General features: G+C 37.1%; 1 protein-coding gene across 1 annotated transcript in view; it reads left to right on the top strand.

Annotated features, from left to right (window-relative positions):
• zgc:113516 (uncharacterized protein LOC541449 homolog) overlaps window positions 1-15,026 on the top strand; it is a 39,371-nt gene that overhangs the window by 12,057 nt on the left and 12,288 nt on the right. Inside the window, exons 4-7 of the mRNA XM_037682561.1 lie at window positions 5,267-5,415; window positions 5,729-5,812; window positions 9,274-9,434; window positions 14,749-14,822. Of these exons, the coding sequence (XP_037538489.1) occupies window positions 5,267-5,415; window positions 5,729-5,812; window positions 9,274-9,434; window positions 14,749-14,822 (468 nt within the window). The remainder of the gene's footprint in view (window positions 1-5,266; window positions 5,416-5,728; window positions 5,813-9,273; window positions 9,435-14,748; window positions 14,823-15,026) is intronic.

The raw sequence follows: 15,026 nt of genomic DNA, 5'->3' as shown, positions 1-15,026 counted from the left end.
ATAATATGATCAGGTAATACGATAATATGATAAGGTCATATGATAAGTGAAGAAGAGCGTTTGACTCATGCCGACGTCTTTTTAACATCAGACACAATTTACAGATTTAAAAAAAAATTAATCTTCATCAAATTATTTTTTTTCCCCTTTACATTTCCTGCTAAGGCTTTTAATATTTACATTTGTTGCCTTTTAGGAAAATTTGTTCTAGCTTTTTAAAATTTTTATTTATTGATTTGTTTATTTTGCAATAGCTTCCCAGTGAGCTGACATGGGTCAGAAGTCCAAGTCCCAAGCTGAAACTGGAAAGGACTGGGTCTCTGACTTGAAGCAGATGGGGAGAGCAATTAATAAAAGGAGTGACACTTTTGTGATAAGAAGCTCTTGGAATTTAAAAATTAAGCTTATGAATAATTAAAACAAACACTTCAAAGGTCATGACAATAAAATTACAGCACTCATGAGAAATGTGGTCAATTTTAGTAAAATAAAGCTAAAAATACTTTTTTAGTGTGTTTTAGGAAAATTAATCATTTTATATTTTTTGTTGTTTGGGCACTAATGTCCCCCGCAACCCTGAAAGGAAGATTAAAGATAATGGATGAATGTTTTGTTTCATAACAAACGTTCCTTTATCTGATTGACTTGAGACGATTTTGTCCATGCAAGACATCTGAAAAGACAAAATGCATTTTTGATGTTTTCATTCAGTTGAGGTGTTTCATAATTTTTTTTTAGACTGTGCTGTTCCAAGTCAATATTTACAGATCAATAGAAATTATTATTAACATTAATTTAACCAGGAAAATCCCATTCAGGTCACTTATCTGTTTTGTTAGGGAGGAAGGCAGTCTGACATATTTGTCTCTGGACTGTGAGAGGAAACCCGAGTACCCGGGGAAAACCTGCAACTCCACACAGAAAGACCCCCCGGTCCAAACCAGAGTTTGAACAGAAGAGTAGAATTCTGTGAGGCAACAGTGCTAACCACTAATCCACTGTGCTGCTGACACTTATCTGGAAGACATTAGCTGTATAAAATTAATTTCAGCAAACAGAGCACATTGTTTTTGAGTGGACCCCCTAATCTCCTTTTTACACGTTCATGGTGACCCCAACACAAATCCTTATATGACATAATGCCCCCCCCCCCCCATGTGAACCACACCTGTTGGCATCTTCAAGGATTCAAGGTCCTTAATTCATCATTCCACCACACATGACACATGTGGTGGAAAGACATTTTGTACACAGGGTCCCAGTTACATCCAACAAAAATATAAAATTTAAAAGAAAAACAATACCGCTAATAAGATCTAAGATATGAACTAAGAAAAACATTAACTAAAAATACACAAAGCACTAGTAGTATTAAAAATAAACAATACGCCGAACAGCAGCTAATCTTCATAAAGGTCTCAGGTTTCTCTTGTAAATGAGTCCCCGAGGCTCAATGGGATTAACCTGTTTAAGTAAAGTTTGAACGAATGAATGAATAATCAAAACAAGAACCAAAAAAATTGCTGTTATTCAAATTGCATCAAATTCCAGTTATATGAGCTCAGGTCCATAAACTCTACAAACCATAAAAAACAACAACAGAAGGTCAGTTAGTAACGTAACGTAAGTGGACAGATAAACCCAGCTTAGCATTAGATGGTAAAATAGATATCGGCATTAATTTTTATAATGTAAATGTTTATTATTGATATTTGGGCAGCCATTATTAACTGAGAAAACAAAACTAATTAGTGATGAAGGATCAACAGGAGCATTAAATCTGACCTGCTGAGCATAACATTTAACTGTGCATTTGTTCAGTTTCATCTCATGGTGGTAAATTAAAGAACATGTCCTTTAATCGGATCTTTCCGCTCTGCCTGCACGGTTAGTTTTTCTTTCAGGGCTTTATTTGTCCACAAATTTCTCTGGTTACCAGATAGTTTAAAACTAATACAATGTTCTTCTGCAAGAGTCAACTGCACCGCAGTCAGAGTCCCAACAGATGGTGCTATATTGTGAGACATTTGTTCACGGAGACGTTGTAAATGTCCTGAAAATGAGTCAGAGATGGGAAATAAATCTGAGTGCTAGAAGATTTTTATTTAAACAAACGTAAAGTCAAATAAAACTAAATGTGAAGTTTAAAATTAAGGAATTTGCATATAGGTTAGAGGATAAATTTAGTTTAAAACTACTGCTGTGTGTGTGTCTGTGTATGCATCTTGAACGTGCAACCGTGTGTGTGTGATGCGACAGAGGTCGAAACGTCAAATGAAATAAATAAAATATGCATCAGAGAAACTTTTGTGCTTGAGACTGTATCCGAGTGCCGAGCTGTGAATGTGGTCTTCAGAGGAAACGGCAGAAGAAAGGCAGAGAGAGTGCAGGAAGAGGCTGCACCTGCAGAGGAGGTCTTCAGCTCTCAGGCCACCCGCTGTGGGAGAGAGATGGAGAAACAGACAGGGGGAGGAGAGGGGAGGAGGAGGTGGAGGGGAGTGAAGGAAGCTGCAGCTGCGAGGTTCGGAGAGAGAGATAGGGCCTGGTACGAGACAGAGACAGGGGGAAAAGGAAAGAAAAGCGATGGAAAGCATGAGTGCTCCTCTTTTCCCCCTCTCCCAAAGACCCCCTGCTGTGGCTCCCATTTGCATCCCCACATGTCACTTAAGACTGAATTTTTTTTTATATATTTACAAATTAATGAAAATCTGCAGAGCACGGCTGGCGTTTGAAATTATATGTAAATAAGGCACATTGATAATGAAGCATCAGAGGAGGAAATTCCACTAATTACTTTACAGATACTTGACAGGGGGAGCAGGAGGCGAGCGCACTCGAACGCGCTCACTTCCATGAAAAGAACAGAAAAAATTTAAAAAAAGGAGGAAAAGATCTGATGGCAAGACGACAGGTCTCCATTTAAAAGTCAATGCGAGTCTTTCATTTGTCGCTTTTCAATCCGCGTATTCGTGGGCTCCCAGTTTGTTGGGTTAGAGGGAGCGGGCGAGTTGAAAAGGAATCAGGGTGATTCACTTTTCAGATGCGCTTCAGTTCAGATGGAGAGGATATAGATGAATTGTAAAAGTCAGAGGGGGTCGATTATCAACAACAAAGATTTTACACGCAAGTATGATTAAACACTAGTTTTTGAGCATAAAAGTGTGGCATGGAACATAAATGTCAGTTTTTTGCACAATTTCTCTTAACGACCTTTAAAGTTATTGTAACGAGGTCAAAACTTAAGCAGCAGGCAGGTATGCAACTATGTTTTTACACAAGTTGTGGTTTAGATCTCACTTTTTAATTCACTCAACCTGCCCTTGGTCTGTCTCCTCAGCTCAGACAAACTGGAAGGTCTTGAAGATCATAATGAACTTGTTGAGAACGTGTAGGTGGCGTTGTATAAAAAAAAAAAAAGCAGAGCCTCGGTGTCACCATAAACAAGGCTCCTCTTCTTTTAGTTTTTTATTGTGCGTTCCTCGCAGGCCCCTCTAAATCATGTCCTGTGCTGTGTATAATACTGGAGCGTGTGTTTGTTCCCCTTCGAATAAATAGGTAGTGTTTAAAGAACACTGTTTAAAGAAGCCTCTTGTCAGGGCCGGCAGCGGTGGCTGAAAAAGGAAACACAACAATTAATTAGAGGATGGATGCTTGCGCAGCGTTTCTTCCAGGTGCATTTCGAGCCAGCGTCCAAGGACTTTAGTTTTGGGCCTTTGATAGATTGAGTAATCAACAGAGTGAAAACAAGACGCGTAACCTCTCGCTGACGTTTGCCAGTTTACAAACACGTCCTTCCTGTAAAGAGTTCACGGTAAAGTTCGGAGTTTGCTCCTTTGCTCCAGGTTTTAGCCGCTCAAAAAGAAACCTAGAGCTGTCGTCATATCTAACAGAAAGAAAACAATCGTTCCTAAATATATAAGCTGAGGACCTGTTTTTAGTTTTAGAAGTCCCTGTAGCGTTTTCAGCACAGATATTAAACTTCCCCAAGATATTTTTCCTTCTTTAATAAAAAATACTTTTTGTTAAATTCTTCAAGTGTATTTGTATGAGAATGACACTGTTAATTGTATCCAACAATATCCAACAATGTTAAGTCAGCTCATCTGGACGGTTCCTTTTTTGTTGTTGTTGAGATTTTTCATCTTTCATCCAAAGGACTTCATCAGTCCAAGGAGCCACAACAAACTCAGTCCCACTAGCAGCACATTCACATAGTGGGTCAACCAGTTTGCTGATGAAAAGGTGGTTTCTGGGGCCCACCCTCTCCCCTGTAGACTCCTCTGAGGCAGCAGACTGATGAAGTCCTTTGGATGAAGGACAAAATGTAAAAAAAAAACCCTTCCAGTTGAACTGACTGAACTTTGTTGGATTATTTACCTGGATTATTGCACATTAACTTTGATGTTTTGAATCACTTTGGATATGGCTGCCTCAGAGGAGTCGACAGGGGAGAGGGCGGGCCCCAGAAACCATCTTTTCACCAGCAATTGTACCTTGAGAAACGTTTCACTCTCCATCTGAATGGCTTCATCACTCCAAGGAGTCCCAAGCAAACAGTTTCCACCACTAAGCAGTACACTCCTACAGTGGACCAACCAGTTTGCTGGTGATAAGATGGTTTGTGGGGCCCACCCTCTCCCCCATCAACTTCTCTGTGGCAGCCTTAGCCAAAGTGGTTCAAAACACAAAAGTTCATGCTTAATAATCCAGGTAAAAATCCAACAAAGTTCAGTCAGGTCATCTGGATGGTTGCTTTTTTTTGTTGTTGAGACATTTCGTTCTTCATCCAAAGGACTTCATCAGTCCGCTGCCTCAGAGGAGTCTACAGGGGAGAGGATGGGGCCCAGAAACCATCTTTTCACCAGAAAACTGGTTGGTCCATTATGCGAGCATGCCGCTTGTGAGTTTGTTCTGGCTCCTCGGACTGATGAAGTCCTTTGGATGAAGGATGAAATGTCTCAATAAAAGAAACCATCCAGATGACCTGACTGAACTTTGGATTTTTTTTACCCGAGTTATTGTACATTTAAAAAACATTGAGAAAATCATGATGTAGCACTTGATGTTAAGGAGCCACAGAATTTGTCATAAAGAAACATTTCCAATTCTTTTTGAATTACAAATTATCAACGATCCTGATCCTGAGAGGTGAATTTCGGTTGCAAGTTGGTCTTTTACAGTTACAAATCTCATCACATTTTCAGAAAGCACTTATCAAAACATTGGAAACCTGAAAATGAGAAGTTAAAGGTTTTACTTGTTCCAGGCCTGCAGCGCTACAGGAGGTGCCCAGCTACGAGACTTTATCAAAGGAAATGGAGTCGTTGAAGAAACACCTCTTGCTGATTGACTCTCCGATTGTTCTCTGCCACAATGACCTCCTCACAAAAAACATCATCTACAACCACAAAGAGGGTGAGGATCACCATTTTCAACTATAAATCATTATGCTTCCTTTTATCAGTTAGGAAGAACAAAGCTAACAGACGCCCACACTTCTTTGTTGTTATCATTTTACATTCAAAGCAGATTTATATTTATCATCATTCAGTCTCAGTTTGCAAATATTCCCTACGGGGCTTATTTTAAAGAGACTCCTTGTTGTTTGGACCAGCACAAGGTTATTTGCTTTCAGTTAACAGGGTGAGAGTTGTCAGTTATGCGTCGCAGATGTGTTCGTCGTGTTGTCCTGGTAACGGCTGCTGTTGTCCCTTTACGTCTCGTGCAGGAACGGTGAAATTTATTGACTACGAATACGCAGATTACAACTACCAGGCATTTGATATCGGCAACCACTTCAATGAATTTGCTGGTAAGCCTTTGCTGTGATGAAGAGCAGATCAATTTATTTCCAGATGTTTGCACTGTCTAGTTATAAGACTGCTTGAGAAAAGCAGGTTGTACAAACTGTATGTATATATTGTTGACATAATTTTGTGTTTCTAGATATATTTACCATAAATCCAAATTGCAGTATTCATTAAAGCAAACTTTAAAAAGCTGATTTTTTTTTTATTTTTTTACAAGCAGCAAAAGTCTAGTGCAACAGTTTTCAAAATACTGGTGTAGATTCTCAGACATGCATGCTCATCTTAAATCTTTGTTAAAAAGCTAGTTGTGTGAATTTTATGAAGCATTCACACGATTGTGATCCAATTTTCTTCCGTACAGTTTTTTTTTTGTGTACATTTCATTCCACGTTTCTCATCCTGCAGTTTTCAAGTTTCAATAAATCATACATAAATATGTTCAGCTTGTTCAGGACAATCCTGAAATATTTAGCCTTTTCTGCCTCTTCGTTTCTCATAGAAAATGAATTGAGCTCATTTTACGATCTTTAGATCTGTTTTTACTGCTCCTTTCATATTTTATTCTGGTTCAGCTTCTTTCAGCTTCTTTGTGCAAACAAACTTTTTTCCAGCTACTTTCAGCTTTTTTTTTTTCAGTAGTTTTGTGCTCCTTTCAGATTCTTTCTGCTAACTGTAACATTTTTGTACTTCTTCTAACTTCTTTCTCCTAATTTCAGTTTGTTATGCTCTGTTCAGCTTATTTGTAAAAGTTTCAGCTTTTTCAGCTAATTTCACATTTTTTGCACAAATTTCTTTCAGCCTAATTCAGCCAAAATGTGCTCTCTCCACTTTCTTCTGATAATTTAAACTTCTTTCTGCCTTTTTAGCTACTTTTCAGCTGTTTTTGCTGATTTCAGATTTTTCCAGATCATTTTTTGTGTTCATTTCTGCTTCTTTCAGCCTAATTGGGCAAAATTGTACTCTAGCTTTACTTCCTTCTGCTAATTTCATCTTGATCTACCGTTTCAGCTACCTTTTTAGCATTTTTTGTAGCTATTTTTGGCTGCTTCCAAAAAAAAAAAAATTCTTGTTTCTCATGGTAACTTCTGTAGTGAACTAAGCCTGAGGTCAAATCCTGACCTTGAGGGCCTTCCTGGGACAAGAACCGTCATTTCATTGATTTGAGTCCAGAAACACAAAATTAAGTTAATCCAGAGACTTTCTAAGTGTCCTACACTGATCAATTGAAAGAACACTCTCTTTTTTATTATCATTACTATCTTACAAATGTCTTGATAATCAAAGTGTGTTTAGTTCAAACCATTTTAAATGTTGAAGTGAACTACTCATTTTAAATCAACTGTGAAACAGTTAATGATTTTTAATCCTCATTCAAAGTAGAAATCAAGTTAAGGTCTGTTACAGAGTAATTATTCATTTTTCTTGATCTTCTGTCTGAAATGAGCAAGTGTAAGTTGGTCAAAGGTCAAGTTTCGGTCAACTGCAAGTTTACTGGAAAAGAAATGTCATGTTTAACTTTTACAGAAAGATATTAGAGAACTGACTCCACGATGTCTCGAGTTCTTCATAACATCTTCTGTCTGTTCTTAAACAATCTAATCTTTTTCCCTTGACTTTTAATAACCTCTTACATCACTAAAACACACCCCTGTTTGGTCGATCGACCAATCAGGAACTTCCCAAATGAACCGAAAATAGAACTCTTTAAATGTCGGCACTTCCTAGTTCCAGCCAGTCGTGTGCGGTGGGAGAGCAGTTCAGTTCGGAGAGCAAAACCGAACAGAAGAAGTGCTGGAGAGAACAGGAGGTTCAGACATGATCCGCAGTTCTTCCGAGTCTTGTGGGAATTATGAAATCTTCCACATCTGAGTGGAGCCTCTGACGGACTTACTCCTCTTGTGAGTCCACCAGTGGGTTGAACCTGTGTCGGACGGAATACCGGCACTACTTCGGACGATTCACAGCTGTTCCTACGGAGACGCTGAAAGGGTGCGTTAAATGGAACTCCGTACCAGTGGAGACACCTTCTACAGGTAAAGAGTTGATTTACACTACCTAAGTGTACCGAGAAGGAAGCTGGGATCTTAACGGAGCGTGCCGTTCTGATACCGACACATAACAACCCCTCATCCATCTTCTCTCTCAATTTTAACTCCTTCATCCCCCATCTTTAAACTCTTCTATCTTGCCAGTAATCATTCAGATATTTTCAGAAATGTCTGTTGTGAAGCAGGAAAATCATGGCCGTATGGTTTTCCTGACTGTAAAGCTAATTAATTAAGCTGTTGTTGAAATCAATTTGCCAAATTAATGTAAATGTGTGATGTTAAACTTTGATTCTGTTAATAAATGACCGCATTCATTTGATGGGTCAAAGAAAATTAACGTCTCACGTCACATTTAATTTCAATGCACGATATTATTCAGTCCAGAAAAATGAATGAATCCGTTTAATTTATGGATAATATATCACAGATATATGTTCCTCTACACTTCTGCTACTTTCAGCTTAATTAATTTCTTTAGGCTAATTTCAGCTTCTTATACTCCGTTCAGCTAATTTATAAATGGGTCATCTTATTCAAAAAACGTTCAATACAAAAATCCCTCTTATTCTGCTATATCAACTATTATTTAGCTGTTTTTAATGCTAATTTAATTTTTTTATTTTTTAGCTAATTTCACTTTTCTTGCACTTCCAGTCTAATTAAACAAAAGTGTGAATGGTAATTTAAACTTCTTTTTGCCTTTTTAGCTACTTGGTTGTGCTCTTTCACCTTAATTATGCTGGTTTCCGCTATTTCAGCTACTATTTAGCTGTTTTTATGCAAATTTTGGCTTTTTCAACTAATTCCACTTTTTTTATAGCTCATTCCATGTCCATCCACTTCCTTCTGGTAGTTTAAGTTTTTTTCTACCTTTTCAGCTAAATCCATTTATTGGCAATTTTAGCTTTTTTGCCTAATTTCCTAACTTTTGTGCTCATTTCTGCTTGTTTAAACATAATTCAGCAAATATGTGTTCATTCTGCTTTCTTCTGCTAACTTATTTATTTATTTATTAACCTTTATTTAACCAGGCAAATCCTACTGCGATCACAGATCTCTCTTGCAAGGGAGGCCTGGGCCTGTTCGTAGGCTTGATCTTCCATTTCAGCTGTTTTTCAGCTGTTTTTCAGCATGTTTTCAGCAATAGGCATTCACACTGCACTTTCCCAGAAAATGCAGTTTTCTCTAGTTTGTTTTCTGTAAACATTTTGCTTCTTATCCGAGAAGACCATGAAAAGTGTAGCGTTCCAATATTTAAAACTTTGATGAGTTGTTCCATATCACAGTAGAACATTTTGAAGTCAAAACTTTATTTTTCTGGAATTTAAAATCCGCAGTTCTTCAAACTAGCAGACATGTAATCTGATTAATAGTTGGAGTAACTTGTGGATACGACTGTGTGTGTTGGGCTTCAGGTGTGACCGATGTGGACTACAGCCTGTATCCGAGCCAGGAGCTGCAGAGGGACTGGCTCACCGCCTATCTGGGGAGTTACAAACACAGTTTAGGACGTGGGGTCACTGTAACAGAGGCAGAGGTTACGCAGCTCTACGTTCAAGTCTGCAAGTTCTCACTCGTAAGTGTCTGCTTCTAATGGTTTTGTTGAAATAAATCATTGTGTGGTGTCTGAACTCTTCTGGGAGACTTCAAAAAGTGAAAACTTTCTCAACAGTTCAGTTTTTTTTTTTAAGCTGGAGGGATTCAAACATCTTCATATTATGAGATTAGTGGGTGTATTTCAACAGCTTCCATTTGCGTGTGCAGACATCTTAAATGGCAAGATGGGAACACCTCACCATTACATTCTAATAATTTACTTTTCCAGCCGCCTCCCCCCCACACACACACACACACACACAAAGAAAACCAAACCGTCTACTGTTGAGCCACGGCTGTTCAAAGTTTGATGGACTCCATCCGAGCTGATTAGGAACTACTGCCGGGAAAAAATGAAAGACGGCAGCCAAAATTATTTTTCTCATGACCACAATTTTCATTCTTTGGTGGCTCGAGTGGTGCTGGGCGATCTGTCTAGAAGCACTTTCATGGCTCAAACACAATATGCAGAATTGTCCAAGCAATTTGGGGTGGTGTGAATACCTCCTGAAATAACCCAGAAGTGATGAGGAAGCATATTACTTTTTAAAATAACTCGTGCTTTGGCCAAAGAAACATAGAGGGATAAATTAGAAAAGGAGTGGTGGGGGGATTGATGGTTGGGGGAAGAAATGTGGCCTGGAATGGAGTGGTAAAAGTGATAACATCTTGTTGATTGAATTCAGATTTTCTCTGACAGACACATGGGAGATAGTTCACCGACACATAAGATGAGTTTCCAGCTCACCTCGTTTTATCAGTCCCTGCGTCAAAAAGAAAGCACAAAACACAAACACTTCTGAAAGGGTAGCCATGTTTTATTTAGTGAAAACCGTGTCCAATAGTGTGAACGCTCACGAAGCATCCACACTATTGTGATCCATTTTTCTTCTGTACATTTTTCGGAGCAGTTCTCGTTTCACAATTTTTGTGCCATTTCAACAAATCATAAATCAAAACGTTCAGCTCATTCAGGACAATCCTGCTATTACTTTTGGTTTTGGTGCAACTTTAGCTTTTTGAAACATTTAGCCTTTTCTGCCACTTTTTTTTTCCTCATAGCAAATGAACTGAGCTCATCTTTAGATGTTTACAACCTTTTACTGCTCCTTTCACATTTTGTTCTGCTTCAGCTTCTTTCAGCTTCTTTCTGCAAATAAAAACAAAATCAGCTATTTTCAACTGTTTTCAGCTGTTTTGTGTTCTTTTCAGATTCTTTCTAACGACAACATTTTTGTGCTGCTTTTATGTTATTTCTGCTAATTTCAACTTATGTTCCTTTCAGCTTTTTTTTACCAGTTTCAGCGTTTTCTAATATTTCAGCTACTAGCTGTTTTTATGCTAATTTAAGCCTTTTCAGCTAATTCCACAGTTTTTGCACTTGTTTCAACTTTTTCCAGCCTAATTCAGCACTTATGTGCTCTCTCCACTTCCTTCAGGTAATTTAAACTTCTTTCAGTCTTTTTAGCTACTTTTCAGCTGTTCTTTTTTTTAATATATATATATAATTTCAGCTTTTTTCCGATAATTTCTACTTTTTGTGCTCATTTCTGATTCTTTCAGCCTAACTGGGCAAATGTGTGTTCTTTCTGCATTCTTCTACTAATTCAAAGTTGTTCTATCATTTCACCTTATTTAATTTTTTTTAGCTAATTTCAGCTATTTTCAGATCAATTCAAGTTTTTCTTGGTGATTCCTGTTACTTTCAACCTAATTAACTTATTTCTGCTTATTTCAGATCGTTATGCTCCTTTCAACTTTGTTCAGCTAGTTTCAGCTTTTTTGCTATTTCAGCTACTATTTAGCTATTTTTATGTAAATTTTAACTTTTTCAGCTAATTCCACTTTTTTTTTTTTTTTAGCTCCATTCAGTTCTTTTCACTTCCTTCTCGTAGGTTAAGGTTCTTTTTGCTTTTTTAGCTACTTTTTAGATATATTTTTAATTGTTGTTGCTAATTTTAACTTTTTTTAGCTGATTTCCTAATTTTTGTGCTAATTTCTGCTTATTTAAACCTAATTCAGCAAATACCTGTGTGTTCTTTCTGCTTTCTTAGGCTAATATAGGCTTATTTGTTCAGTTCAGCTACATTTCAGCATGTTTTTTTTTAGCTAATTTCAGCTGTTTTTTTTAGCAAGTTCTTCTGCAAGAAACATTCACACTGCGTTTTTGCAGGAAATACAATTTTTCTAGTTAAGGTTTATCACTGAAGCATTTTGTAGCCAAGAGAGGACTTATCTAAAAATGTATTTTATAATTTTATCTTGACATTACAGTGTTTTTTTTTTTTTTTTTTTACTTAAGAGGTTAATTTATATGAATATCAACAAAGAAATATTAATTTTCTTGTGATAATAATAACTTATTTAAACATTTTAATCAAGTTAACACATTATTTTATCAGAAATTAGTCCAGTCATGCTGATTGAAGCTGAAAATGTCAAACATCCATTATTATTCAGCCCATCGTTTTTAAGTTCATTGTTTACTCTGGGTGTTCAACTAAAACCACTACATTTTGTAAAAGACTCATTTTGTTGTTTTCAGAATAAAACCCTGTTTTTTTTAAATATTACATTAGCTGGAGGAAAAAAACACAGTTTTCTGCATGTAATGAGGTAGAATTTGTTTGATCTCAAATTAAGAGCATATTTAACTTATGACACCCATAGATGAGTAATTTTAAGACTGTTACAAGTATTTCTTACTCTTTTGACTGTTTATTGTGCAGACATATCTTTGTTCGGATAGTAAATATAATCAGAATCAGAATCAGTTTATTATCGCCATGTCAATGAACGAGGTTCACAAACTAGGAATTTGCTTCGACATAAGGTGCGAATAGTAATAAAGTAAAATAAAGTAAAAATAAAGTAAAAATGAAGTAAAAATGAGAACATTACATAAGACATAAGACCTGTGTACACCAACAAATAAAGTAAAATTAAAAACATAACATAACCATATGTACACCCATCCAATAGAAAACAATAAAAAAGCTTAGAAAACAGTACAGATGGACTATTCAATTATAATACAGATGTAATGTGACCAAAGCAGAAATTATGAGGTAGCATTATGAGTGTTCAGGAGTCCAACAGCAGAGGGGAAGAAACTGTTCTTATGGCGGGAGGGAAATATACAGTGTTATGGTAATTTTGTAAAAATATCTTATCTACTTTTTAAAGTTGCTCCCTGAATTAGATCAACCTTGCATATACTGTATATATATATAAAAAAAAAGTAGTTTCCCCAAATATCTAAAACTAGATAATAGTTCTTTGTCCGTTGCAAGTTTTGAGGAATTCAAATTTATTTTTCTCTGCTTAATCTGCAATTTAATGCTTCTACGTCTTTATGCAACTATTTTGTGCATCACCTAAATATTCACGCCATGCTGGTTTCCTATAGGCAAGTCTGACTTGTAAATATTACAGGTTGTTGAAATGAAGCCTGCGCTGAAAGAAGCTGTGCAGCTTTGACTAAGTTTGGCCAGTTGCCAAAAGATCTAAGCTGCTGCTTCATCTTAACTTCTGCCATGTGCCAGAACACGGTGGAGCCTTTGCATATCTTCCTCTCCTCTGCAGGAATCTCCAGAGTTGAAGCTAAAGCCTCTGTGACGTCACCATACCCATTCATTTCTTAGGCCCTTTTCTCAATGACTCCCCGTCACTCACAGTTTCTGCTCAGTGTTAGATTAACGCTCTCTTAATGGAGACCAGTTATTAATCATAACGGGAACACACTCAATCTTTTCTCCCCCAAGTAAAGACGGAGATTAGTGATGAAAATCTGCCAGTTTGGAAGAGAAAAAAAAAGCCTTAGAAAAACCACACAATACTCCTCAAGTATTTCATTCCACCCTTTATTTGATTATCAAATAAAAATGTGATTATATCACTGGGCCGCAGAACAGAGGCCCATCTGGATCTGATTAGAACTTGCTATTAGTGGCCTTACCATGAAGATTTACAATACGGGTGGAGAACAACAGAAATTTATGGAGGCAAGGAAGTCCGCAAGCCTAAGTGAGCAAAGCCATTAAGGAGGGAACCATTCAATACTGAGGTTTGTCATTCTGACGGAGCGCTGTGCTGCTGGCAGGCAGCAGCAGTTTAGGAACCAAATGGAGGTCACCAAAGTCTTCCCCCGTCTGTAGCAACAACATAAAAAGACAGCACTACAAGCATAAACTACATTTTTACTTGGAAAATTCCCTGGGATTATTGTTTCCCCTTTAAGACCGTCAACTCAGCCATTTTTACATCGGACTGTCTGCGCGCAGTTAGCTTACTAAAATGGTTTGAAGTAAGACGCTAAACATCTGACCCCACCGTGGCCTTCTTATGAGGCAGGAATGGGGCCTGGTGAGTGGAGAGATGGTGCTTTTGATCCCTGAACGTCTTATTTTTAAACAACATGAAGCACGCAGAGCACACCAATACCTTATTTAACAATTAAATACCAAACAACCAAAAACGCATCATTTACGTACAAATATTTAAATGGATGGATGGATGGATGGATGGATGGATGGATAGATGGATAGATGGATAGATGGATAGATGGATAGATGGATAGATAGATAGATAGATAGATAGATAGATAGATAGATAGATAGATCGATCACTGTGGCGACTCCTGAAGAAGGGAGCTGCCAAACAAAGAATATGTACACACACTATTCTGTTGGTATTTATTGACCTTAAGTCATAAAAATGTGAAATCATCACATTTTCATGATGCATATGTAAAATGTTTTAAAAGTTTATTTAAGACAAATGAACACCTAAAAGTTCATTTGGATTGACAAAAGCTCTACATTCCCTCTCAAATGTAAATGTAATAATAATAATAATAATAATAATAATAATAATAATTATTATTATTATTATTGTTATTATTATTATTATTATTATTATTGTGAGAGCAATGCTTTTTTTGGCTTATGGTATTGTTTTCTTAGGTTTGTAAGTTTAGAAGTCTTTGAAAATGATGGTATGGTATTATGGTACAGGCTAATAAAGTTGCTCAGTTTGAAAATATTTACCACATGTGCAACAAAATGGGCAGTTAAAAAAATATGTTTCATTGAAATGTTACTGTCAATCTTTAGTTCTAGACCATGTTCAGCCACCTGAAGACCATTACCCTGTATAGTAAAATGTTGTAATAAAATTGTTTCTATCAAATCCAGAATTCCAGTTTCAGATTGTTTTTTTTTTCTTACTCTGGATGTCTGAAGGTCCTGCCAGGAAATAACCACCGGTTGTAATTTCTTCTTCTCTTCCGCCAGGCGTCCAACTTCTTCTGGGGTCTTTGGGCCATTTTGCAGTCCTGTTTCTCCTCTATTGACTTTGATTTCCAAAGGTTTGTGCAACTATTGAAAGGGTTTACACCATTTTGTGATCCCATAAGAAATTTTGGTTTACGTGATTTTTGTTAAATAAAAGTCAGTAACCTTTTAAACGACGACGACGACGACGACGACGACGACGAAGACGACGACGACGAAGACGACGACGACGACGACAAAGACGACGACGACAAAGACGACTACGACAAAGACGACTA

This window comes from Nematolebias whitei, chromosome 10 (genome assembly GCF_014905685.2).
Source record: "Nematolebias whitei isolate Nwh7 chromosome 10, NemWhi1, whole genome shotgun sequence".
NCBI lineage: Eukaryota > Metazoa > Chordata > Actinopteri > Cyprinodontiformes > Rivulidae > Nematolebias > Nematolebias whitei.
Note: the sequence above shows the minus strand (reverse complement) of the source record. Positions and strands in the feature narration are given on the sequence as shown.